At 43.1% G+C, this 27,797-nt stretch overlaps 1 protein-coding gene across 1 annotated transcript; it reads right to left on the bottom strand.

Annotated features, from left to right (window-relative positions):
- Positions 1 to 6,099: 6,099 nt before the first annotated feature.
- LOC109755825 (protein PAF1 homolog) lies at positions 6,100 to 13,886 on the bottom strand. The gene is made up of 12 exons (XM_020314715.4): positions 12,758 to 13,886; positions 12,053 to 12,121; positions 9,810 to 9,917; positions 9,545 to 9,725; positions 9,371 to 9,450; positions 9,144 to 9,263; positions 8,888 to 8,993; positions 8,288 to 8,374; positions 7,675 to 7,743; positions 7,507 to 7,578; positions 7,254 to 7,406; positions 6,100 to 6,602 (listed from the first exon to the last, which is right to left on the bottom strand). The coding sequence occupies exons 1-12, from the start codon at positions 13,462 to 13,464 to the stop codon at positions 6,492 to 6,494; spliced, it is 1,863 nt and encodes a 620-aa protein (XP_020170304.3). The 5' UTR covers positions 13,465 to 13,886; the 3' UTR covers positions 6,100 to 6,491.
- Positions 13,887 to 27,797: the final 13,911 nt, after the last annotated feature.

Raw genomic sequence — 27,797 nt, 5'->3', positions numbered from 1 at the left:
GGATGCGCCCCAACCACTAGTTATAGGAAATTGAAACCTTCTTCAACAACATCGCAGTGGACATGCCTTCTTGGGCAGGTTTGAACTTCTCAGGGCCCGACCCATCCCGACCCCTCCCGCGTCGCCCCCGCGAGGCGACGGGGAGGGCAACCAGATCCCCGTCGAGCGCCCCCTGCTCCTCCTCTTCCTCTGCTCCACCGCCGCCAGAGGGCACGGCCGGGCAAAGCCCGACCGGTGCCGGCGGCGGCGGGGCGCCGGCGTCCTCTTGCTCGAGGGGGCTGCGCGGGCGTACTTCTCCGGGCCGGAGCGTCGCGCGGCAGTGGGCGCGACGGCGCGGCGTTGTGCGGGTGTGGCGGCTCCGCATACTGGCGGCGGTGCGCTGGTACAGACTGCGTGGCGGGCACTGACGACGGCGGGGCGTGCCCGGGCTGCAACGGCCAATCTGGCCGCCGGGCGGCACGGGCTGGAGGCCGTCGTCCTGCTGGCTGGCGGCAGCGGCGGTTGAAGGCGGCGGCGGATCCTGCTCAAGGTGCGGTCTTCGTGGCTTCGGTGGGCGGGAGCGGAGGTGCGGGCTGGTGCGGGCTTCGGCGGCGTGGCGGCCGTGGTCTGGCTGGTGGCGCGGGGTGGCGGCTTGGCGGCCTTCCTTCTCCTTGGTTGGAGTCGGTGGCGTGCGGCGCTGGTCGGTTGCGCGCATGACGGCGACTCCCCTGGCCTAGGGTTTGCGCTCGGGCGGGCCGGATTTGGGCCCGGGATAGATCGGGGTGCTCCCCGGGTAGGTGTGGTTCGGGCATGGCCCGGGATGTGCTCGTGAGCGTTGTCCTCGCGGGTGTGGTGGGCTGTGGAGGTGGTCTTGGCATCGCCTACTCGTCTTGCCGTGCGGCTCCGATGATCTCGGATTTGGCGTCGTGCAAGCTCTGCTTCGCGGCGGCCGTCGGAAGTCCTAGGGTCGTGTCCCCAGGTCCACGGGGACTGGTTGGGGATGCAGGAGTCGGCGCCTCCTACGGTGGAGGTGCTAACCCAGATCTGGCGACTGATGTCGGGCGAGGTGTGGAAGGACGACCTTCTACCCTACCTGCCGGGGTTGGTGTGTCGTGTGGCAGATGGGTGGTGGAGTCTTGGGACAGGGATGCCGGGGCGGCGGCCCCGGGAGGTGGTCCCCATGATTGGCTCTCCGGCGGGTTTCATGGCGGCGGTGGTGGCTTCTCCTCTTGGTCGTATGGGCGGCGAGAGGCCTAGCGGCAGGTGGCTCGGGCATGCCCTTGTCGGTGGTGCCCAGATCTGGATCTGGGAGTCGGAGCTCGTCGCGTCTGTCCAGGGTCTACCGTGGGACACGGGTGAGCTACCGAGCGAAAGCTCCGCGCTTTGGCGCCGATGACGGCGACGCCCGCGGGCGCCGCTATCTTCTTGAAGACGTCGTTGTGGTTCTTCTCTTCGTGTTCGGGCACCGGGTGAAGACCCCTGTCCATTCCGGACTAGGCAGTGGCGACGCTCTGCGCCGTGCTCCCTCTTGAGGGCGCTGTCGTGGAGCCTAGGTGTGCTGGGGTGTGGCGTGGCGTTGTACTCTGATCTCCCCTTGTTCTTCTTCGGTAGCGCAGGTTCTGCGTGGTACCGAAATCTCAGGATCCGCTTTATAAGAGGGCTACCTCTCCACTATGTATCGTTCGGCCGTGTACTTTGGTCGGTGCTTCATCTATAAAGCGGGGCGCGAGCCTGTTTCGAGACAACATCGCAGTACGCATTAATACCGAATGAGAGCTGAAAAAGGTACTGGGTTTCCAATGGCCGTTAGTGGACCAAAAGGCACGACGGGCCAAAAATGGCCCTGTGTAAACACGGGTCCGTTGATGGACCAAAAGACACCATGGGCCAGAGATGGGACGAACCGTAAATGAGCTGAAATGTACCACGGGCCTTATAAGGCCTCAAAACTCGACGAGGCGTAAAAGGGTCGGATTATACTAAAGGTCGCAAATGGCCCAGAAGCATCACGGGCCGTTTTTGGGCTAAAATACATGACATGTTGTCAAGGTCTGAGTCATTGAACGAGTCGAAATTGGAAGAAGAAAATACCACGGGTCACACATAGGCCTAAAGTATCAACGGACTGGAACCATATTGAATGACGCACGGACCCCGAATGGACTGAATTCAGACATGTACTAACTGGCCATGGGTCGGCATGTAAAAGTGCTATATAAAAAACAGGTCGTTAACAGGCCTATAACGGGCCGACCTGATAACTTTTGACTAAGTCAAATGTGCCTTAAGCAGACCTTTTACTGGGTCGGGCTTTTTAACTAAACGGGCCATTGATGGGTGCCATGTGTCGACGTTTCATAGGCGCATATCGTCCGTTGGATGGGCGACACCTGCCACATGGTAGAGCTGTCGTGTGGCTTCGTTGGCGAATGAGAATCTGACACGTGAAAAATTTGTTATTGGTCGGGGCTGTTAACAAGTATCGAATCTGAAACACACAGCCGATAGTTTAATGGCGACCCATTACAGTGGTTGCTATGTGTCAGTTGCCTTTGACGAAAACACTTTCATGACGCGTCATATATTATTATGAAAGTGGACACTTTCGTGATGAAAAAGTGATTATTGTTTTTTTACTGAGAAAAGTGATTATTGTTATGGAACACATCCCTGACATCATATGTATGACTATCCTATTTTGTCATATAACCGTCACACATGTACATGAGTGATTGAAAACGCGACCTATGACAAAGGCGTATCATCATGGATGTATTTTTTTTAGTGAAACCACATCGTTTGTACACTCAAGTGTCCCTTCTCCATGCACCTAAAACGGCACCCTGCCATCTCCGGCGCCACCTCATTCACTCTTATGGCGGCCCCTGCCTACTAACTCCATGGCGGTGCCGCCACATGGACTTCTTGGAAGGTGGAGGCTGCTTCCACGCCGCCTCCGGCCCCGTACCGTACACAAGGACACCTCCTGCTTGGCGGATCTGACAGACCCGGCCAAGAGCCCCAGCTTGTGGAGTCGCTACCATACCGCAGACACGGGTGGGAGGGGGGAAGGTGGTGGCCGCTGCGACCGGAGCGGAAGGTAGCGGGGAGTAGGCGGACGTCAGCATCAGAACGAAGGCAAGGAGTGGGCCTATTGTCATTATTCTGGTAGGAACACACCACACAGTTCTGCCAGCCTGACACTCTACCTATTAATTATAGAACAGATCTTTCTAATTAAACTTCTCTTGCTGAAATATTTCAGTATAACATCAAGAATGTGTAGGATGCCACTCTGATCCTTTCTCAGCTGGTATAAACACATGTAATGTACAAGGGCTGTGATGTCTATGTAAAGGAGTTGTGTAGCTATGCCCACTATTAACATTGTATGTTTTCATAACTTTTTGTATATATGAAGTATGTGTCAAATAATAGCAGTTTAGTGTTTGTTAGAATTAGCATACTTGAATAAGTTACTTTACCTCTACTTTGTCTACTACAATAAGTATGCAAATTCTACAAAGTAATATAGCCTTTATAGCCTCCTAATTATCCAACTTATGTTGGTTACCTTTTACTTGTAGTAAGCAGATCAATGCAGCTTTGTTATGAACAAGCAAAACATTCAAGCTCTCAAGCAGCTTTAGTGCAAGCTCTGAAACAAAAGTAAGCAAGTAACATATGATGCATTTACATGACGGTACTATTGTGTATTTCATGCATCATATTTTTGCCAAACATGCCCCACCATCTCATCAGTGCATCATAATTCAAAGCATTCAAAATCTACTTTGCATCTCAGTTATTTCGAATACTTCAATCATTACTTTTTGAGATAGTTCATTTATATCATTATTTTCTCAAAATCAACGCACTTTCATGTTCTAGTGTGAGAGCCAATATAATCATTACAACTGGATCAAACAGGAAGGCGTTAACCAAAAAGCTTTGAAATGCCCGAACTTTTCCCAGCAGGACTGGCAAGACTGATTAAGGCTGGTCATAGTGGGAGTAACTTAACTAGTAACATAGCACACTTCAAGAAAATTTTGCTTATATGGCAAGTAGTTAATGAGAGGTGGCAACATAATATGTTACTGTAACATAGCGCTTCCCAAGACAAGATGAATCTACAAGTTAATAAATGAAGCCATCTATGGTACTACTATTATGTTACTTTGCATTATGAAGGTAGTAACTTAGACTAGTGTCATATGCATGACATTAGTCTAAGTTACTCCCCACTATGACCAGCCTAAGAACCAGATGATCATGTGCCTCGGAAACTATCAGAGCAGCACTGCATGCAGCTTCAAGCGTGTTACAAAGAGCTCCATCATGGGCCCATTCACACACACACACACACACATACACACACACACACACAGTACATTGCAGCAGCAAAAAGAACACCCAGCATGGAAGTATGATACGGTTGAATAAAGTTCCAGCACTTGTCGAACCATGTTCCTGGGATTGAGGGAAAGCAGGTAACAACGCTACGGTTCTTCATGGAGATTAAATATAGTACATATCAATTCAAAAGGCCGGACACCATAGCATTGAACGGTGACTACTTTCTTAATCCTATCACATGTGCAAGTGCAATTGGATGTCTTTCAGAAACATGTAGTAATACCTACTAAGCAAAAGAAAGTAGGATGAAAACAATTATGCACTTGTGTTGCTATAATTCAAACTACAAATACAAACTTGGTGCTGAAATAATTTGCAACACAATGGAGAAAGATATCTTTGTGCGGAATCTATCAACTTGACATGTTAGCATTGAGAGGAAAAGAAAATGCCTGTAAGGTCTATTGTGGGCACAAACTGCACCACCCACTTCAACTATCTAAGCTGGTAATCCTTACATGATTTCAGAAACTCTGCAAAGATGAGGTTCAGAATGAAGCAACAGTATTTGTGAACCTATAATTTTATTAACCATTAGACCAAGTCTACAGAAAAACATATGAACAGCTATAGATAGTTGACCAAGTCAAACTTGTTTAAGTTTGCCAAGTCTATAGAAACATATGAACATCTCTAACACCAAACTAGTTCAGCAGATTCATCATGAAATATATTTCTGTACTGTATATATTTGATTTTTTATATAATAATATATTATTCTATAGAATTGGTCAAACTTAAACTAGTTTTGACTTAGGACAAAACTAGAAACTTCAATTAATTTGAAATAGAGGGAGTAGAAAGTAGCATAGAACAAAATAACAAGGTGAAACCTATCTTCCAGTGGAATGTATAGCACACTTGAAAAAAAAAATATTAAAGAGCATATGGAATTTTCCGTCAAAAGAAGAGCAGAGAATCTGGTAATTATCTACGACAAACACATGATATGACCTGCGGCAACAGTTTCAGATTGGATTATGATATCTGCATTGTCAGGATCACACAACAGGTATGAGATGAGTCGGGAATGGTGATTAGGAAGAACAATCAGGAGAGCGAGGATACCAGAATATTAATGATACCTTCCTTGTTTTTGTTTTTAGAAGACCTCCAATGGCTTAAAATCCATTGAATTCCTGAAGAGTAAGAGATTAACTGAAGTCTGAGAAAATTGCAAAAGCTATTTGACAGTACTACATGATTGAAGAATAATACCTGGTTGCCACCAAGTGTGACTAAGAATCTGAGCCAGCTGGCAACATAAGTTGATGATCAAAGGAACTTTCCAATCTCCAATGGCAACTCAAAGGCAGCATTCCAAGCAACAGTTGAGAACACTTGAAGATCACCTCAAGAGGTACTGCTGATACCACTTGAATTAAAATAGTCACAATAAGCAGGTAAATGGAACAATACAAGAAATACCACTCTGTAGTAGATTAGAATACGATTCCTCTCAAGTTAGAGAAGGAATCATTACAAAAATAAACAATGTTTTTTTAAAGGCAGAAAAATACCCCCAAAACAAGTTTTTCTATGGACAACACAGTTACAACATGCAAAAAAGAAACTGAAAACACAGTTTACTCTTCTCGCAATGCTACTCTTGGTCTTCAGTAAGTGCACCTTAACATTCCTGGTAGCACAAATACATGACCTTCACTATGTTGATTATCATTTCCACCAGAAAAGAAACAGTTACGATTGCACAACTGCCTAGTATCCTGACATAAATAAATTGTTGTACTTACACAATCAAATGGGAATAACAGTTGCCTATATCATCAAAACAGCAGTGGAGAATCACTCCCAAAACTACAGAGACTTTTTTTACATGACGATGAGACCTTCTATCACCACTTCTGAGACCAGTCTTAAGGTCCAGTTACACTCTGCCTTTGCTTTGCCCACTCTGCACTTCAAAATCTGCTATTGCCCAAATGTCGTCAAGCATGTTCTTTCAACAACCCTGCACCCTATTACTACTTATGGAGGCACCAAAGCAAATGCATATGAGATCTTCAAAGATTCATATGTGCTCATGAAATTCGATGGTGCAAGAAAATGACGATACTTCCATATCTAATCGATCAATCAGAATAGTCTTCTTCACTATACTGCCCCATATCTTCTACACGAGAATGCCTCGGATGCTCATCAAGATCATCATCAACAGAAGATCTTTGTCGCTTTAAATTCCCCTACAGAGGAGAAATCCTTTAGTTAAAGGTAATGGTAATGCATAAAGATCAATTTATGCTCCAACATGGGAAGAGTTGGGGATAATAAAAAGGTGAACAATCCTAAGAGCGAGAATAGGTGAACTGATAGCAAGAAACCCAGTAGCTTTATATATGGCTTGGTGAGAAGATGAACCACCTACAAATATACTCCCTCCGGTCAAAAATATAAGGTGTATTGATTTTTGTAAAAGTCAAACCTATCTACATTTGACCAAGTTTATTGAGAAAAAAATATCTATCATCAAATTCATCATAGAATATATTTTCATATTCTATTTATTTGGTACCGTGCTATCCATGTGGAGTTGGTTGCAAGATCTTATGGGTTTCAGCTCTAGCCCACCCCAACTTGTTTGGGACTAAAGGCTTTGTTGTTCTTGTTATTGTATTTATTTGGTACCATAGATGTTGATACATTTTTCTGTAATCTTGGTCAAACGTAGAAATGTTTGACTTTTGGAAAAAATAATACACCTTATATTTTGGATCGGAGGGAGTATTAAAAAGAGACAAAAAACTGAAGAACAAAAATGCTACCTAGCTGCGGTATAGTAGTTCACTGCAAAGTAAACTTTCATGCCAGCAGTTATAAAGGAAAATGAGTCATACATGCATGCTGGATGATTCTCCGTGCTCCATCTCATCACCATGTGCTGTCCTGCTCACAATAATTCTAGAAGGCACTGGAAAATGCTCAATTTCATCCCCAGATCTCCCCTCTTTAGCTTTCTTCTTCTGCAATACTAACTTGGTAGGAAGAGGCTGCCAAATGGACAATAAAGTGTCACCCAAATGTGCAATGAATAATTGCCACATATTAGAATAAAATCAGAATAAATAAAGTATGCACAGAGCAAGTTACCAAATATTTTGCATCATCATCATCAAATGAGACAAGGTAAGTCGTTGGATCTTGTTTGTCATCCCCCCTTACCTGAATCACGAAACAAGAAAAGGTACGTAGGCAGTTTTACACCAGCAGAACGAAAAGTTAGACACAATCGCAGACACGTTAGCAAATGCCACATACTTCCCAGTGATATTCCCGAATCCAGGAGTACTGGAAGTCTTCATTTTCATCATCCAAGTCCTTGACAAGCTAGACAAAACCATAGTCGTGATAAGATTATGATAATAACACCAAAAAAATATATATATATATAGGGAAAATCCATCCTACCACCCGGTGGTAGTTACCCCACATGTGTCATATACTATCATGTGGTACTATATATAATATTTTATTATTTTAAATATGTTTATATACTATATCTAAGATATTTCAAAACAAGTTATATGAAAAATTTGCATATGAGCCCATAGTTTTTGTTATATTTATGAAATACGTACATATTTGTACGTAAAATAGAGCATACTCAAAACATGGTACATACTACCTAAAAATTAGTATATATACTACCCAATCATCGTTATATACTACATACTACACGTACATACTCACGGTTTTTATAGATACTACATACAACATACAAAACGCAAGTGATGGTAACTACCACTGCTTGTAGGAAACATTTGTCCTATATATATATATATATATATATATATATATATATATATATATATAACTATGACCTGTGACATTTTAAATAAAGATACACTAGAGTTTAGAAAAGGATGGATACCTCGTGGGGTGCTGGAGCCATATATGCCAGAAATTTCTCTTGTTTTGCAGGGTCTGAACCACTGACTTGAAAACTTTTCATCAGAGCCTATCATGAGAACACGGAAAACCTCAGATATACTTGGTAATCGTGTAGGTGCAATGCACGTCAATATTTAGTAGGATATTAATTGCATATTGATGTTAGGTAAGATATCAATTGTACGTTGATAATTGGCAGGATATCAATTGTGCGGCTGATTTTATAAGATGACGTTTGAGTCTAAATGTATGTACAACCAGTGGCAGTGGTGAGTAATTAGAGTGTTAAACGTGTTTGGTGCTCAACATTGGAGCGGTTTGAACTGCTAGATCTCATGATTTGATGGCTGAGATGGCTTGGATCTGCCCCTTTGGGTCTTTTTGTATTGGTACAGATGCGAACGTATATCTACGCAGAGCATGAGTGACGTATTAACATAACGTCTGGAAATATATGCATTTGACATTAACATGCAATCAATACAAATATCTGTTTCTACAATACATCCTTATTTAAAATATCCAGATGACATTAACTAAATCAGAAAGCTTAAAGCAGAAGAAAAAAAATGCGACTCACCTGGGATTCACATTCATCGCGTACAGTTCTCTCTAGCTTGTTGTACTGCTCTGAATCAGCTGTAGGATCTCCATCAAAATTCACCATAACAAATGGATCATTATACCTGTAGAGGTCAACAGAAAAGCAAATTTGAGATCACATAAATTCATCCACCAGCTTATAGGACTCCAAGGCAATACAAAAATCAAGGTGGTACCTTGAATAAAATATAATGACAGACACACAGAATAAAGTGTCATCTGAAAACTCATACCTATCAAAATCGGGTACCAAAGGGAGAACAAACTCTGGTTCCATCCCTCGTTTAGTCTGGTGGACAGGGCGTGATTTAGCGGCTTTGAAGGATTCTGCAATGGCTTTGATCCGCTTCTGTCTGATATATACGCGCACAGAAAAATAATGTCATTGGCTGTACCAGGATTGCAGAACAGGCAAACCTTCAGAAACAAAAGAATAAACTAAGTAAAAGCAAACTCATACCTATCATTAAGATATTCGAGGACATTATCACGACCCTCCCTTGATTCTCGCCTTTCTTTTGCTTGCTTTTCAGTGATCGACTGGAATGGCCAAATTACTATTTTTAGTATATATGAAGTAATCCAGCACAATATATGTAATAACTATATTTATGGAAGAATCAGCTGGCATTACCATTTTGGCTGCATCAGTACTAAGTGGAGAAATGTACTGTGTTTTGACCAGCCAAGACATGCCTTTGTCGGTTGGCCTCTCCTTTTTCCTTATACCTTCTGGTTTAACAGGGGTGAGAACCTCATCATCACGCAGCAGCTCTTCATCTTCTGGAGCCAGGGGCAGCTGAGAAGCGGGAGGGCTAAATGCATGTTTGGCACTCAAGTTAGGGATGCTACAAAGAATCATCAGAAAGGTAGAAATATATGGCTGGCTTAATTCTTACTTGTATACAGTCATATCAAGTAGGTCAAGAGGTATCCCGAGATCCTCAGGGACAATCATTTTAGGCAGATAATTTTTCTCCAATGACGAGATCCTGTACTTGGTATATCTGTGAAAAGGCAATATACAGAAAAACATAAGTAAGGATGGCTGCCCCAAAGAAACTGCAACATGCAGAATGAATTACAACTGAGAGAAACACCAAGAACTAATAGTGTAATAAGAAAGTAGAGTATTGCAAATATCATGAAAATGGCACAGGACCTGTCTTGTAAAAACAACAGTGGAGAGACCATTCACTCACACACGATGATATGACTAACAACAATGATCATGTTTTTATTTAATTTTATGTTTTAGTAACCAGATATAATGAACTTGGATAATTTTCTGTGAAACAATTCTGAATTCCTCTATTAATCATGCATAAGTACAACAAATAATTGGATCAGGCTAACAAAGCAACATGGTAAAAAATGCATCTTTGCCATGGAGGTCACATGGTGGGTTGTGGCTAGTTGATCCTGGACACGGGCAGGGCAACGACGCCATAGAGGCAGGCTAAAGGGGAGATAGGCCTAGGAGCTTGGTATATTTTATTTCTTCATTCCCATGAAGCATGCAGCAGCACATGTACAAATAGATCTCCTTCCTACAAATTCAACTGACATTTTTCTTCTTTCGGAAAGGAGGATTACCCCCGGCCTCTACGAGCGATGCATACAGCCATCTCTATTGCATCATTCAACAAAGTCTTACAAAATAAATACATAGATCAACTCAAAGCCACCTTCCCGACGAAAACTGTCTCCCTACCTACAAGATTGATGATGTGCCCTGACCGCGCACCACGCACACCAAGAAATCCGGTGGCCTCACCAAACCGAACGGTCTAGCAGACCCTCAGCATGCACTGCATGCACACGTTGTAGAATCCGTCGCCGCCTTCTTCCGCAGTCTCGTCTTCAGGAGCAATCAATGCACTGATCTTGCCAGACCCTTCTGCCGTCCCACCATGACGCCAAACAGCGCCTGCCTCCTGCGCGCGTCCATCGAACGGTATCCAGCGCCGAGACCCCGCTGCACCTTGCCACCAAGACTCGCCGTCGTCAATACTGTAGATGGCACGCCGCTCCACCTTGGTCACCGCAAGAGAAGCATACGGAGACCTGCGCCAACCCTAAAGATGATGCCCCCATGGGGGTGACGACACAGGAACCTCGCCATCATCCGGATTCGGAAAGCCCGAACCTGGGGTTTACCCCGGGGCACACAGGGAACGCAAATTACCCCACAACGCCTTCAACGAGGTAACGACGCCCACGGGCGCCGCCGTCGACGGTTCTGGCCGAGGCCGAACCAAGCTTTCACTGACAAATTCGCGACAATCCCTGGCCGGAACACACCGGCCCCCTCCGTCATCCAGCACCGCCATGGGTGACGTCTACCGCCGGGAAACCGTACGCACCACCGCCCGGGACCGCCACCCCGCATGGGTGAGCCATCGACAGCGGAGGGGCCCTCACCGCTGCGCCGCCGCCGCCGGACGACGCACACATCCAGGACACCCGCGCGGATCTCCACCGCAACTGCATCCCGGAGTCGCGGCGGTGGAAGGCCCCGCCGCCGCCATCATCCCCCGCCTGGGCTTTGCCCCGCGGAGCTCCGGCGGCAGCGAGCAGAGGGCGGGGCCGGCTCAAAGCCCTAGATCGGATCGGGAGGGAGGGGGTCGAGGAAAGGGGTGGTGGCCGGTTGCTCTCCTTGCGTGAGAATGAGATCATACTAGGATATCATATCTTGAATAAGGATGTCAATCAAGGATATCTCTAGAACAAACTTAAACCTGAGCAGCCCACGTGAAGAATACCCCTTCTATTGCTGCACATGATATGTTGGGTCTCTTGGACTTATGCTTGAAATATGACCAAATGGCTGAAAATTTGGGACTGTTTCTAAAAGTAAATGCATGTTATAGGACTGACAGCAGGTATAAATACAAGTTTAGACCTGCCATATGCTCAAACAGGTTGTCTCGATAAAGAGAATGATCATTATACAATAATGAGCTAGAAATTCATTTAACGCCTAAATAATATCAGGTGAACGGAAAAATCACAAATATGAAACGAACGATGTAATGTATATAGTAAAACTAGATAAGCAACACTGAAATGGCTTTCACTGCACCAAACATAAGTAACAACAGAACAGAGCAATCTGATCAAAATACGAGTAGAAAACTACCGGTCCTTGTCCTTATTCAGAGGCAGCCATTTCAATTGAGCACTTGGGTCTGGCAGTTCATTCCTAAACCTGCATTAACAAGAGAAGAAGGAAAATACAGGGTCATACAGTAGTTTAGTTCTAGACACAGAAACAAAAAATTTCATGCAGACACACTTTTCAAAAGGAAACTGTCAATTAATGGAGCTATGCTTTGAGAACCATTTTGCCTACCCGTGTGCCTGCCTACTGCACAAAATGGTTCATCTTTCTAGTTTCATAACAAGAAATAGGTAGTGCACGAAATCATAGCTCGTGAATCCTTTGATGCTACTCTAGAATCACACAGACGTGATCATTTCTCTAAGCACATACAAAAACAGCATATATGACAAAAACATAAGAATCATTAGTAAGATATAGTTTATGTATTAACAAAAAATAACATATTCCCAAAAGCTAGAAAAAGGAAAGGTCGATCTTTGATCCTAACGCCACTGACTTCTCCAATGACGTTGCAGTTGCACCAAAATTCAAACAAGTCGTTTGTTGCTTGTCCTGAATCAGCAGTACAGCATTTGGCAACTGCTCAGATTGCCAGCCAAAATACCCAAGTGCATGATAAGCATAATAATTTACTCAAGCACGCATTTTACACTGAAAGGGCTCCAATTTCCTCCAACTAGCACTTGCATAGACCAAAAGTCCAAATTTTCGTATACTCACTTGTGCTTGCAGAGGAACGTTGTCGGCTTCTTGAGCCGATTCTCGAACCTCTCAGTGTTTGGTGCGGAGGCTGGGCGAGACACAGTTGTCGCCACCCGAGTCCCGCCTGATGGCTGGAGGTGCCGGCTCTGAGGCTGTGGCTGCTTCTGCTGTTGCGCGGCGCGCACCTGCTGTGTCTTCTGCAGAATGGTGGCCTGCGACTGGCGCATCATCTGCTGCTGCTTCCGGTCCTCAACCTTCTGCTTCTCATATTCGCGCTTCTTCCTTGCTCGCCGCTCCTCCTCCGTCTCCACTCTTGGCAGTGCCGCCTTGGCCTGCTGCTCCTTTGGTGGCGGCGGAGCCACCCGTGGGGGTGGCTGGGCAGGAGGTGGTGGCGGTGCCGAAGGGGGAGGAGACATTGGTGGTGGTGGAGGGGGCGCTTGATTGTTGTTCCCGCCATACGGCGGCGGTGGAGGCTGGTAATACATCTGGGGCGGCGGCGGCGGCTGTTGCTGCTGCTGCGGGGGCACGTGGCCGAAGTTGTACTGAGGCTGGTGTGGCGGGGGCGGTCCGGGCGGGGGCGGCGGCGGCGCGTGAAACTGTGGCGGTGGCATCTGGCCGTACCCTGCCTGCGGCGGCGGCGGCGGCGGCGGCTGCCCGTACGGGTTGACAGGCCGGGCCTGCGGCGGGAAGGCCCCCTGAGGCGGCGGGTACGGCCGGTAAGCCATCGCGCGCCCCCCAGCAACACACCAACCCCACTGTCGCAGCTACCTCTCCCGCCGCCGCCGCCGCCGCCGCCGCCTCCTCCTCCGCTATGCTTCTAGAGCCGCGGGGGCAGCTCCGGGGACCCACTAGATCTACCCGAAGATCACAGCGCTGTGTGTCGAATTCGGAGCGGAGGAGACAGAGGAGAGCGTGGGGAAGAATCGGAGTCTTGCGCAGATGCGCGAGAGGGATCCAAAAGTGGTACCACCAGAGAACGGTTTTGATTCCAAGATCGCGGAGTTTGAAATGAATTCCCTCGTGTTTTGCTTGAATTTGGGGACGATTTTGGTTTAAATTCGCTACAATCTAGCTGAAGTTTTTCGAGATCCTAATATCTGGCTGACGTTTCTCCTCACAGAGGAAGGCCAACGCGAACGATACAATCGATGGGACTCCTGGGTGCTCCACCCCTTATAAGAATATTAATTTCAAGAAATATCAGGAATTTTTTTTTGAAAAAAAACTGGAATTTAGGGATGACAAACCTAGGTGCCCAATCTACCCCGTGTGAAGTTTCATGAAAAAATATCCGGAAATGTATATGTGATGAAGAAAATACAGTCACGCCTAAAATCCATCCAACTAGTTTTCTCCATACATAGAGAAAAAATTCACCCGCAAAAAAATACGTTTCCTGGTAAAAATAAATTCATGAAATTTCACGGAAGTAGATTAGGCACCCAGGTTTGATATCCCAAAATTTAAGGGTTTTTTTCTGTTTTCTTTAATTTAATACTCATATATAGGTTGGTGGAGCAAGCAAATTGTTTTGGTTCTCTACATAAAACACCTCACAGGGAATATTTTGTTGTACATGCCTTTTCTTAGGCCTCCAGGCCCAATCACCATATAAATAAAAAAATAAAGTTAGTCCATGGCAAAAATACACATCTAAAAATCACGAAAAAAATGCTCTAGAAAAATCAGAAAACCATGGCCATACAAAAAAAATTGCCATGGAATATAGTATGAATTGCTAAATGTCTATAAAAACGCACATACAAAAATTATGTAATAGCCATGATAGTATGAAAAACAAACATTCGTAAAATTTGTCGTGACACACACAAAAAATGTACCTACTTTTTTCTTAAAAGACAAAACAAAAAATTCCATGACACACATGTTATACACAATAAAATTTCCATCGTCCATGGCAAAATTGTATTCAAAATGAGCACAAAACATGTAGCGAGAATTGCGATGATTTTTCATTTGCCAAGATCTATGAAATAGACTCCCCTAAAATTAGCATGTGAAAAAAAATACAAGTAAGTTGCAAAATATGCTATGTTTTGGAAACGAGAAAAAAATGTGAAATTGCCATGAGACTATATGAAACACTATTAAAACATTACAAATTGCCACATGACAAAGAGGATACAATTACAAAATTGCCATGATTTGGAGCTAATTTTTTTTGTTACATGGCAATATTTTTTAGATTTTGCCATGACAAAAAATTGTCATGTAGTCAAAATATAAAAATGTCATAATTCGTAAATTGAAAATTGCCATGGTCTACATAATACCATGCTACATAAAACATTTTAACACAGAATGGCTAAATTTGAATGGTGCATGGGAAACAAAGTTTACCATGCTACCTGCAATAAACTTGATTCTGCTGTGAGAGGTGTCTTTCAATTTCATTGACCAAAAGTAATAGACAGATGCTCCTTCCACTGCCGAAACGCAATACACTGCCATGGCACACTACTAGATAGATTGTATGGCTTCGTTGGTGACTTTCTGATTGCGGGTTTCATTTGAAAAAGCTCAACACCATTCATCTTGCGTCAAATCCGATTTGGTCTTTCATGCAAGAGTTCCATTTTTTTCCCGCTAGCTAGGCAAGGCAAGAATAAGAATAAGAAATAAGGGGCACTAGTATAGGTATCTATATTCCCTGTAGTCCTAGGATTTTTTGTATGGTAAGTGGGTCAATTGGGGCAAAGTGGAAGAGTTCACCATCAAATCAAGGTTAGTCAACACGTCAGCGGTCCTTTCACCTAAGAAAATTATAATGATCCCTTAGGCAAAGTCAGGTTAATCGGTTTCCAGTTCCCCTTGTGCTCCGAGGGAAATAAAGGGGAAATCACTAATTCATTTGAAGCATTTTTCTAATTGTGGCATGACGTTCTAAACCCAACTCATGTAACACTTTCATCGACGAACAACCGAACCCTTGGGACCTATACTAGCTTTCCCTTTGTCAGGATTAAAAAAAAGTAAGGTTTTGGAATAATATGAATTGACTTATCAAACAAGAATTCCAATTGTTTAATAATTTGGATTCTTCTTTGAATGTACTTTTATGTCCTGAATTCCCTTTCAAACTACGTTCTTGCCTACATAAGTCCCGAATTCCAAATCAAGAGATTTGTTGTGGAATTTTTCAACTGAGTAAAGTAATAATACTATGAACTAGATCATCTAATCACCATTGAATGAAAAAAATGAAACTCAATTTTCAGGGAAAACTTTGTTTTTGCGACTCTAGCTTTTGTCCACTTCGCTTATGCCACTCAAGAATTTGACATCTCATTTTTGCTACTATTATCTTTTGACAATACACCACATATGTCATTCTATGGCAAACACAATAATTTTTTATTTGACTTTTGCCACTCTTAGCTTTTGACAATGTATCACAATTTTCATTCCAATTTTTTTTGCTTTTGCCACAGAAAGGCAATTTTGATGTATAGTTAAAAGCTAAGAGTGGCAAAAGTGAAATGTCAAATTCTAGAGTGGCATTAGGAAAGTAGTCAAAAGGTAGAGTGGCAAAAACAAAGTTTTCCCAACTTTGAACGGTGTCGGTAACGACCATCTTCTTCTCCTCCGCTAAACTTCAAAACTCTTTATTGAGAAAACAAAACAAAAGCAAAACGAACTTACTCTCTCTACCTTATTCACATGGGCTACCTCGAAGTGCTTTGTTTTTGGTCAGTTAGCTCGGCCTCAGTGACTATTACTTCTCTTTTGGTGCAAGAATGCCTAGCCCGTAGCTCCTGGCGTTTAGGGTGATACCATCTCATGTGTACATCTTCATCTTCTCATTTTCATGGGGAAATGTTTCACAAAAGGATCATTTGACGGAAGATCGAATCTCACATTACCTTTCAAAACTTTAATGGTAGCTTTAATGGTTCTTAAGAATGGCCTACTAAAAGTGCAATCATGCCCTTAATCTTATTTTGATGTTGATGACAAAATACATATAGGGGACTAATTACGTTTGCTAAGTCTATAACAGGATATTAGTCTCTTTGGCATCATATTGTAGGGATCATGGATACATCAAACGAGATATGACTCAAGCATGACGATAACGAGAAAAGAAGAGCATGCTTTTTCATTTCATCTTGAGTTATTGGGATCCCGCACTATTAAGAGGGGATCAAAGGGGTTCGTTCAAGATTTGCTCAAGTTATCTTCATGTCACCTTCTCCCTACACATACACATCTCCATATACTTCCTCACGAGTACCCTACCTCATTACGCTCACAAAATCCACTTGGTCAAATTCTCTTGCCCATGGTCTCTCTGTCAGATCGTCCGGACGCCGTCTCAGATCATTTGGACTCCGCCCCAAATTGTCCGACTAGAGGACTAGAAAGCACCAATAGGTTTGTCGTGAAGCCGGATCGCCCGGGCATTACCCGGATTGTCCGTGTGCCCATCTGGATCATCCGGACGTCGCCCGGATACTCTGCCTGGATTGCTTAATAGAGAGGATGTTCATCCGGCTTATTACTCGGATCCCTTCGAGGACGGCTGGGCACCCCTGTGCCTGTCGCCGGTGTTAAACTCATCTGGAGTCCCTCCCGGATGTTCGGTCGCCTCTGCGGGGCTATGCTGGTTTGACCCAGATGGATTACTTGGACCCTAGGTGGATCATCCGGGCTTTGCCCGTATCTTCCGGGTAGGCATCCGGATCATCCGGACGTGTAACCTTGTGCGTTGAACGGTCACATTTATTAGGAGGTATAAATACCCCTTACCCCTCTCCCACTCCGGGAGAAGGTTGACCTCTACATTCATATCTTCCCCAGGAACACAAGTGCTCCCTCTTATACTCTCCCACACTAAATCTTTGATCCCAAGAATATTTGTGAGTGTTCTTAAGAGTTGTTCCATTAAAAAGAAAGATCTACTCCCTCTCCTTCTTGTGAACGAAGCAAATTGTGATTTCAGCAAATCTTGGGCTCCCCCCATATCTTGTTACTCTAGGAGGTTGGAGACATCTAGGCGGTAGGAGTTCTTTAGAGAGGAATCGTTCATTGTGATTACCCCCGGAAAGTTTGTCAAGGTTTGGAGACCACCTCAAGGTCTACCACTAGTGGTTGAGAAACACCTTTGTGGTGTTTTCTTAGGGGGGGCATAGGGTGAGCCGTCGTTGTGGTGGTGTGCCTTCATGGTAACATCCACCTGTCTAACGGTGACTAGCTTCCCTGCAAGGAAGTGAACATTGGCATACACCTCATCTCTCGGAGTTGCAGTTATCCTAACCCTAACTCCCTACTTGTGGTTACTTGTCTCTTAGTCTTTACTTTCATTATATTGTGCTTACTTACTTTGCTACTTGTTGTAGTTTCTTACCTCGCTTAGCACTAGAATCACTGTTGCAATTGTCAGGCTCACTTTCATACTCTGTTTTATTGCCTAAAATTGCTAAGTAACAATTATTATTTTTAATTGTACATATTCATTCCCCTCCAGGTCCACCTCGATCCTTTCACCTGCCTAATATAATTGGAGCAGCGAGATCTTTAGGCATATCAACAATGACAAGATCAATCATAACAGGGCAATCATTAATTTGAATGACCACACCATGTTTAATCCCTAATTCTTGTGTAAAGGTAGAATTGGTCCTATACAACTTAATTTCACTTGTAACAAATGGACCAAGATTGAGATTACCACAAACGAACTTAGGGATAGTAGAAACACTAGCACCTAGATCACACAAAGCATTGAACTTATTCAACACAATCTCAATTTCAATAGTTCGCTCAAATATAGCTTCTTATTTAGCCGGAAGCTTACCATATGGATTTTTATTTTTAGCGTCCAATTGACTTACATTATCTACGACTTGATCAACAAAGCATTTATATGCTTCGTCATTTGATACCTCGGGTGGCCGATGCTTGAGAGTCAACAACTTCACGAAGTCTGCAACTGAGTATGAAGGTTCTAGTATATGGCTCTTGTCGAACTCCTCTCAAAATTCTTTGTTACTTCTCATCATCTTGGCACTCTCAATTGGATTAGGTTCAGGATTTCCAACAAACTTAGCTAGAACCACTATTTGGCTCTCTGCAATTTTTGCAACATGTGCCTCATGCTACGATTTCTTTCTTCTAAGGCCTGCACATCATTAAATGCTATTATATTATCATTGTTACATACTTTGGCCATCATTTTATATTATTTTTCTGGACTAACATATTAATCCATTACCCAGTGCGAGTTGCTCTTTTCTGCTTGTTTTTTGTTTTACAGAAAATCGATACCTACGAAGGTCCAAACACGACAAAGAAAGTTGACGATTTTTTATGGAACATAAGAGACCCTAGAAGCTTCGGGAGGTGACCAAAAGATGGACCAACGGGTCACAAGCCACAATGCCTGCCCTGGGGGTAGGGAGTGTCGCCAGTTTGTGGGCCCCCTGCTGCTCCGTTTTCCCTGATCCATGGCCTATAAATTCACGTATATTCCAAAACCCTTAGATTGAAACCCGAAACAATTTTATCGTTGCTGCAAGCCTCTGTTCTGATGCGATCCCATCTGGAGCCCTGTTCTGGCACTCTGCCGGAGGGGGGAATCATTGGGGAGACCATCTTGATCAACCTTGTTGCCTCCATGATGATGTGTGAGTAGTTCTTTCAAGACCTACGAGTCCATAGTAGTAGCTAGATCTCTCTCTCTCTCTCTCGCATGATCTTCAATACAATGACCTCTTTGGAGATCCATCCGATGTAATTCTTGTGGTATGTTTGTTGGGATCCGATGAATTGTGGATATATGATTAGATTGTTCATTGAATTTATTTGAATTTCTTGAAGTTTCTCTGCTGCGTAATTTTATAGCTATGTATGTTTTGCGATCTATGAGTCTTCTCTGGCCAAGATGGATGAGTAGTTCTTCAGAAGGAGTGGTGCATAGTAGTGGTTTGAATCTTGCAGTTATCCTATCCAGTGAAAGAAAGGACGAAGGCACGTATTGTGTTGTTGCTACTAAGAATAAAACAATAGTGTCAATCTAATTGCTAGGTTTTCTTCTATCTACATTATGTCATCTTGCTTATTACGTTACTATGTTTCTTGCAAACTCAATATTTTGATATGCATGTTAGACAACGGTCTTGGGGTGGAGTAATAGTAGTAGACGTCGGTAAGTTTAATGGTCTACTTATCACAGACGTAATGCCTATGTGAGATTATGCCATGAATGATCATAGTTATAATTTGTGCTATTTTGTCAATTGCCCGATAGTAATTTGTCTACCATGCCACTACATGCTTTTGAGAGAGACGCCACTAGTGAACATATGGCCCTGAGTCTAGAATAATTGCTTTTTACTTTCTTTTACTTGCTTGACAATTTTCGCTATCACTATTGCTTTTAATCTTGTAGATAGCAAGAACAAGGAGATTGACAACCTCCTTGTGTTTGTTGGGTCCAAGTAAATTATTTGTTTGTGTGCAGTTAATGTCAATGTTGTAAGATTCGTGACTCCTACTGGTTCGATAAACGTTGGTTCTTAACTAGGGGAAATATTTTCTGTTACTGTGCTACATCACCCTTCCTCTTCGGGGAAATCCAACAACTCTATCATGAGTAGCACTTATCATCAAGTAATTTCTTCGCTATGAGATCGGTCTTCCCATGATGATTCCTCATGCAGCCTTATACATCATGGTTTTTGACATGGGATTAAGAGCATTATAAAATATATGAATAATTAACCATTCTTCCATCCCATGGTTGGGGCAATTTTTTATAGCTCCTTCATGCGGTCCCATGCAAGCTCTAGTGGCTTGTGATCGTCCTGCTTAAAACCTGTGATATGAGATCAAAGTTGCTTAATTTTTGCTAGGGGGAAACTTAGATACAAACATGCTAGAACATAAAGTCCATGAAGTTATAGTTCCTCTAGGCAAAGATAGAACTATTCTTTTGATTTTCCTCTCGGGAAAGGACATAGACGCAACTTCAAAGTGTCAGGTTCATAGTCTTTGATATGTGTCATATCACAAAGCTCAAAAAAGTATGTAAATGCATGCCAGAATCTTTAGACGAGGAGCCTCAAAATGGTTTTGTTGAACCATAGTAACAAGTTGGGGATTGATTTCAAATTGTTCGGCGGCAACATCAGGTGGTGCGATGGTACACGCATAAATTTCTCATTAGGAGCAGCAAAGTCTCCAAGTTTTCTTGCCATGATAAAAAAGATTGGGTCATCAGTAACAACATAAACTAGAAAAAGAAATAAAGACAAGAACGAAAACTTAAATAAAAACTGAAATAAAGACTTCAACAATAGCTCCAATGCTATGACTAGTGACACATGCGTCGCTGACAACAGCACCAGAAAAGGTGGTTGATACCCTTTGAGATCTGGGTTCGATAATAGAAGGTTCCCGTACCTTTTCTCCAGGGAGTGACCTTGGGTATCAAAACCACGAGAGGATGTGCACCAAAACAAAGAGTCAAACAAGTTATTGTTCTCGAATTATATTCCAGTCTTTTAAACCAGACCTTTAACAACCTTTTGGAAGTAAACAATAATGTTGAAATCAGCATGGGTATGATGTCTTACTCTCACAATCTTTTACTTGTGGTTGGGATCTCATATTGATAATGAACATAGCTCCGGAAGACAACTATTACGATGTGCTCACAACATGATGAAGTGGGGGATGTGTCCAAACTCCAACGTATGTCACGGTCGGTCATGACCTGCATCGAGAATCAGTTGTCCAACCGATGGCCCTTACCATCGTGTGGGGTTACCTTGGTTATTAAGAAGTACTTCAAACAAAAGCATTGTGTGTTTAATGACTACACCATATTTTTTCCCAAGGAATTGCTTTCCGCTACAATGCTAATCCTTCCTCCTCCATGATCGATCATGGGTACTTGCAAGGTCTTATAATGAGAAGAAGACAAAAGACAAGTACGTTGTGAAGTGCACCTACAAATAACGTCAATTATGAAAAGTCATTTCCAACAATCATGTGCACATATACATAGGGTTGCATGGATTCACCTCAAACCATTACCTTAAGAACTACTCACACATGGCGGCGGATCGCAAGATGAACTCATTAGAGAAGACATAAAGATGAATGATTGATTCATAATATGTGTTGCAATAGTTGTCGATCGCACCGATTACAAATATGACTAACTTGGAGACAATGTCTATGGTGACGAAGGTGGTGATGGCTATGGAGAGGAAATGGGAAAATGGCGGCGGCTAGGGTTGAATATGGCTTCTCGTTCTCTGTTTCATGAATGGTGGCTCTCATGTTGAGATTCTAGTGTGGCCCCTTTATACAAGTTGTTCACGTGGATGCCCTAGTGCCAACGGCGTGCGTTACGACCGCTGGTACGAGCGCGCTCGTGCAATGCATTGTCTTCTGCTCTTGATTCGTCCTAGCGCCTCATGTTGACTTGCCTTGTTCACCACACTTTATGTTTAATTTATGTGAAAATATTCTTCCATGTTTGAGCCCATTTCCTGTGTAAACACACAGTTTCTTATATTAATTCATTAGTAGCGATACCAGAGTGATTCTCTCAGAAATTCCTGGATTATCTGTTTAAACAATGGTGGAATGAGAGAAAAAGTATCTCTAATCAAACACGCGAAACAACACCAACTAGGCACTAACCCGCGGGACCAGAAGCACGCGTGCCTAGGAACAACCACATTGCCAAAGAGATGTGTCATAAGAACCAAACCAAGGTATGGTGAAGGCATCACAGAACAACACTGATACGTCTCCAACGTGTCTGTTACTTTTTATTGTTATCAGTCTTGTATGCTTTATATGCCATTTTATATCATTTTGGGAACTAACCTATTAACTCAGTGCCTAGTGCAAGTTCCTGTTTTTTTGCTTGTTTTTGTTTTCCAAAAAATCCATACCAAACAAAGTCCAAACACGATGAAATGTTTTGATGATTTTTTTGGACAAAAGGGGAAGCTTCGGGAGGAGGCCAGAAGACATATGAGGGAGCCACAAGGAAGGGGCACACCCTGGGGGGTAGGGCGCGCCCTGGTGCTTTGTGGCCTACTCGTTGCTCCATTTGACCTAATTCCAGCGCTATAAATTCCCATATATCCAGAAACCCCCACGGGAGGTCCCGAAACAAGTTTATCACCACTTCAAGTCTCTGTTCTTCCACGGTCCGATCTGGTGGCCTGTTTCAGTACTCTGTCCGAGGGGGATTCCATCACGGAGGCCATCTTAATCAACCTTGTTGCCTCCCTGATGATGTGTGAGTAGTTCCCACATGACAATCTCTTTTCGCTAATTAGATGGCTTTATCTCTCTCTCTCTCCCTCTCTCTCGATCTTCAATACAATGATCTCATCTGAGATCAATCTGATGTAAACTTTTGGCGTGTGTTTGTTGGGATCCGATGAATTGCGGGTTTATGATCAGATTATTCATTGAAATACAAAGCTATAACAGTCACATATAACAAAGTTCAGAAAAGACTCAGTTACTTCCAGTGAATAATCTGACAATAAACCCACAATCCATCGGATCCCAACAAACGCGCCACAAAAAGATTACATTGAATCAATCTCTAAAGAGAACATTGTATTGAATATCAGAGAGAGAGAGAGGGAGAGAGATCTAGCTATTGATATGGACCCGTAGTTCTTGTGGGGAACTACTCATGCATCATCGGAGAGGCAGCAAGGTTGATGCGGAGGCCCTCCGTGATCGATTCTCCCTTCGGCGGAACACCGGCGGAGGCCTCTAGATGGGATCGTGGAAGAACACAGGCTTGCTGCAGCGGAATAATTGCTTTGGCTCCCTCTCTTGTGGTTTCTGGATTTTAGGAAATTTATAGGCTTGAATTAGGTCAAATGGAGTTACGAGGGGGCCACAAGCTCAGGTGGCGCCCCCTAGGGGCATGCCATGTGAGCTTGTGTCTCTCTTGTAAAGCATCTGGTCTCTCCCCGAGGCTTCTAGGGTCTCTCCTGGTCCAGAAAAAATCACTGTAAAGTTTCATCGTGTTTGGGCTTCCTTTTGCATGGTATTCCTGTGAAAACAGAAACTGACAGTGGGCACTGAAAAAATATTGATACGTTGGAGACGTATCGGCATCCCCAAGCTTAATTCCCGCTTGTCCGGTCGGTGCTATACAAACGGTTTTTAACCCCTTTCCGCGACGGCATTTGGAACCGTCTCCTAGTGAGTGTGGGCAATAGGGGGGGTCCTTCCCACACGACCTAGAAACCGTCGGGGATATGCACTCCTGGCAGACACGCTCGGCAAAATGAGGTCGTGTGCGACCGACAAGCGCTCAAATACAGAAATACATAGACTAGAGCTAAAAAATATAATTATACAGGCGAAATTGTTTCCGGTCGCAAGTACATCCCACACAGTCAGTCCACGCTAAACGTTTCCGTTCGTATGTACATCTCACACAATCACTCCAAGGAAAACGTTTCCGTTCACAGGTACATCACACACAATTTTTCCCGTTAAATCGTTTGTGTTATTGAATGCATCACACATGGTCCGTAGAAGAAACTGTGTGGCAAAGGCTGTCCATCACATACAGTTTTTATGTGGTAAACGTTTGCGCAAGGTGGCCAAAAGCAAACAGTTTTCAAGAGAAAGTCGTGTGTGATTGTTCATTGATCCAACACGGTTTATTCCTAGAAACTGTGTGCGTTGCCTGAGGTCATCCCCCACGGTATTTTTTCAATAACCATTTGTAATAGCAAAACCCAATTAGCAGGCTAATTCGCCATTAACAGGCTAATTGCCCTATCATTAATAATCCATTTATTAATCTAATTGACATTCATATTAAGCACATAATATATTTCATTTCCATATTAAGGAAGCAGAATTTCATAATTGAAATACATCAGAGTACAACATGATATAGCTTCAGCACTCAGCTACCCCATTACACAACTGCACCAGCACCAAGTTTTACATGCAACATGTAGAACCTTTCGAAATTAGCATCATAGACAGTACATAGATAGATGCATCTCATCTGGAAAACTGCTGAAGCGGAAGGCGAATATTGAGCCTTCATTCATGTTGAAGGTCTTTGCAGCTTTAGGCCAGTGCCTGTGGATGATTGACCGTCCGTCCTTCGTCCTCTTCAGGAACACTTCAATATTGAACCGTGGGTGTTGTATGAAAACCTTCCTCGCCTCCTGACCGTAGAGGTGGTTTGAGAGGTAATCATCAGTGAACTGCTTTGGAAAGGCCTGAAAACAAGGATGTGCATAAATATCTTCTCTATATTGGAAATGGGGCAAAGGAATAAAAAAAGGCAAGGTATAATAGTTAGTACCATCTTGTAGTGAACTGATATCTTCTTCATTGTGCAGACAAAGATCTTGTTGTTTTTTGTCGCTAATTTCTTTATCCTAACAATCTTTCTGAGTTTCTTGATTTGATTGACATTCATGGACAACTCATTTCCCCATATGCAAAAAGGGTCAAACAGTGGGTCAAAACCTCTGAAAGCAGGACCTACATGTGCAAGACCAAATTGTTAAAAACCTAAATATTAGAATGGTTCCTGCAATTGCACAATAATGTGCTATTAGACAACGGACCATGCACGTGCTAACCTCGATTGTAAACCTCAGTGCTTCCCATTGCTTCCCCGCAACACATATAAGGTAGTTAGCCATCAGGTTAAGTAAGGGAGAAATAAGCACATTGCAGATTCATCGGATTAGTTCAAGCCACATGGAAAACCCATTTATCCAAACCAAGCATGATTAAGAACTAGGAAATATAGCACTTGTATAGGTTTCTCATGTATTAAGTGCAGCCAAATTCGATTTATTCCTCACATGGTATACAATAACAGAATGCAGCCACAACAATTGAACATCGCATTGCAGAATTGAACCAATCAGTTAACTAAACACCACAACAAATGAACCAAACGTTAACTGAGCACCACATTGCACAATATAACATACTCCTAATAGAAGATCAAACAGTTAACCAAACCAAGCATGCTTAATAACTTGGAAATATAGCCATTGTATTTGTTTCTCATGTATTTAGTACAGCCAAATTCGATTTATTTCTCACATGGTATACAATAACAGAATGCAGCCACAACAATTGGACATCGCATTGCAGAATTGAACCATGCAGTTAAGTAAACACCACAACAAATGAACCAAATGTTAACTGAGCACCACATTGCACAATATAACATACTCCTAATAGAAGATCAGACGGTTAACCAAACCAAGCATGCTTAACAACTTGGAAATATAGCAATTGTTTTTGTTTCTCATGTATTTACTACAGCCAAATTCAATTTATTCCTCACATGGTATAGAATAACAGAATGCATCCACAACTATTGAACGTCGCATTGCAGAATTGAACCAAACAGTTAACTAAACACCACAACACAAATGAACCAAACGTTAACTGAGCACCACATTGCACAATGTATGACCAAACCAAGCATGCTTGATAACTTGAAAATATAGCAATTGTATTCGTTTCTCATGTGTTTTGTAAAGATAAATTTGATTTATTTCTCACATGGAAGACAATACAAAATTGCAGCCTGAAGAATTGAACATCACATTTGTAGAATTGAACCAAACAGTTAACTAAAGACGACAACTAATTAACAAAACAGTTAATAAGTGAGCACCACACTGCACGACATATAGAACATATACATTAGAGCAACAGATTGCATGGTAAAATTAGATAGCACAATTCACGAGAATTTGTGAAGGAAAGGCATGAGCAGCACATGCAACGGGTAAACCGAACATGCTTAACCGGCGTAGCTAGCAAATGGCAAGGTGCTCCTCCAAGATCTGGGGGTCGGCACGAATGGCAGCGATCGCGACCTCATCCGCGCGTGCAGCTGATACGTCTCCAACGTATCTATAATTTTTTATTGTTCCATGCTATATTATATTCTGTTTTGGATGATTAATGGGATTTATTATACATTTTTATATTATTTTTGGGACTAACCTATTAACCGGAGGCCCAGCCCAAATTGCTGTTTTTTTGCCTATTTCAGTGTTTCGCACAAAAAGAATATCAAACGGAGTCCAAACGGAATGAAACCTTCGGGAACGTGATTTTCGGAACAAACATGATCCAGAGGACTTGGAGTGGACGTCAAGCAACAGACGAGGAAGCCAAGAGGTAGGGGGCGCGCCCTCCACCCTCGTGGGCCCCTCGTGGCTCCACCGACCTACTTATTCCTCCTATATATACCTACGTACCCCCAAACCATCAGAAGCGACCACGAAAACCTAATTCCACCGCCGCAACCTTCTGTACCCGTGAGATCCCATCTTGGGGCCTTTCCCGGCGTCCTGCCGGAGGGGGCATTGATCACGGAGGGCTTCTACATCAACACCATAGCCTCTCCGATGATGTGTGAGTAGTTTACCTCAGACCTTCGGGTCCATAGTTATTAGCTAGATGGCTTCTTCTCTCTCTTTGGATCTCAATACAAAGTTCTCCTCGTTTCTCTTGGAGATCTATTTGATGTAACTCTTCTTTTTGCGGTGTGTTTGTCGAGATCCGATGAATTGTGGGTTTATGATCCAGATTATCTATGAACAATATTTGAATCTCCTCTGAATTCTTTTATGTATGATTGGTTATCTTTGCAAGTCTCTTCGAATTATCAGTTTGGTTTGGCCTACTAGATTGATCTTTCTTGCAATGGGAGAAGTGCTTAGCTTTGGGTTCAATCTTGCGGTGTCCTTTCCCAGTGACAGCAGGGGCAGCAAGGCACGTATTGTATTGTTGCCATCGAGGATAAAAAGATGGGGTTTATATCATATTGCATGAGTTTATCCCTCTACATCATGTCATCTTGCTTAAAGTGTTACTCTGTTCTTATGAACTTAATACTCTAGATGCATGCTGGATAGCGGTTGATGTGTGGAGTAATAGTAGTAGATGCAGAATCGTTTCGGTCTACTTGTCATGGACGTGATGCCTATATACATGATCATACCTAGATATTCTCATAACTATGCTCAATTCTATCAAT

This window comes from Aegilops tauschii, chromosome 7, assembly GCF_002575655.3.
Source record: "Aegilops tauschii subsp. strangulata cultivar AL8/78 chromosome 7, Aet v6.0, whole genome shotgun sequence".
Classification (NCBI taxonomy): Eukaryota; Viridiplantae; Streptophyta; class Magnoliopsida; order Poales; family Poaceae; genus Aegilops; species Aegilops tauschii.
This window is presented reverse-complemented; position numbering and strand designations above follow the sequence as displayed.

Bases quoted from the DNA above. Each gene is read 5' to 3' on its own strand.
- LOC109755825 (XM_020314715.4), bottom strand. From the start codon at position 13,464: ATGGCTTACCGGCCGTACCCGCCGCCTCAGGGGGCCTTCCCGCCGCAG. The intron at 9,451-9,544 runs GTAATGCCAGCT...TGGCCATTCCAG, and splicing joins GTACTGATGCAGCCAAAATG to TCGATCACTGAAAAGCAAGC. The intron at 6,603-7,253 runs GTATGACTCATT...TCTCCTCTGTAG, and splicing joins GAGAATCATCCAGCATGCAT to GGGAATTTAAAGCGACAAAG.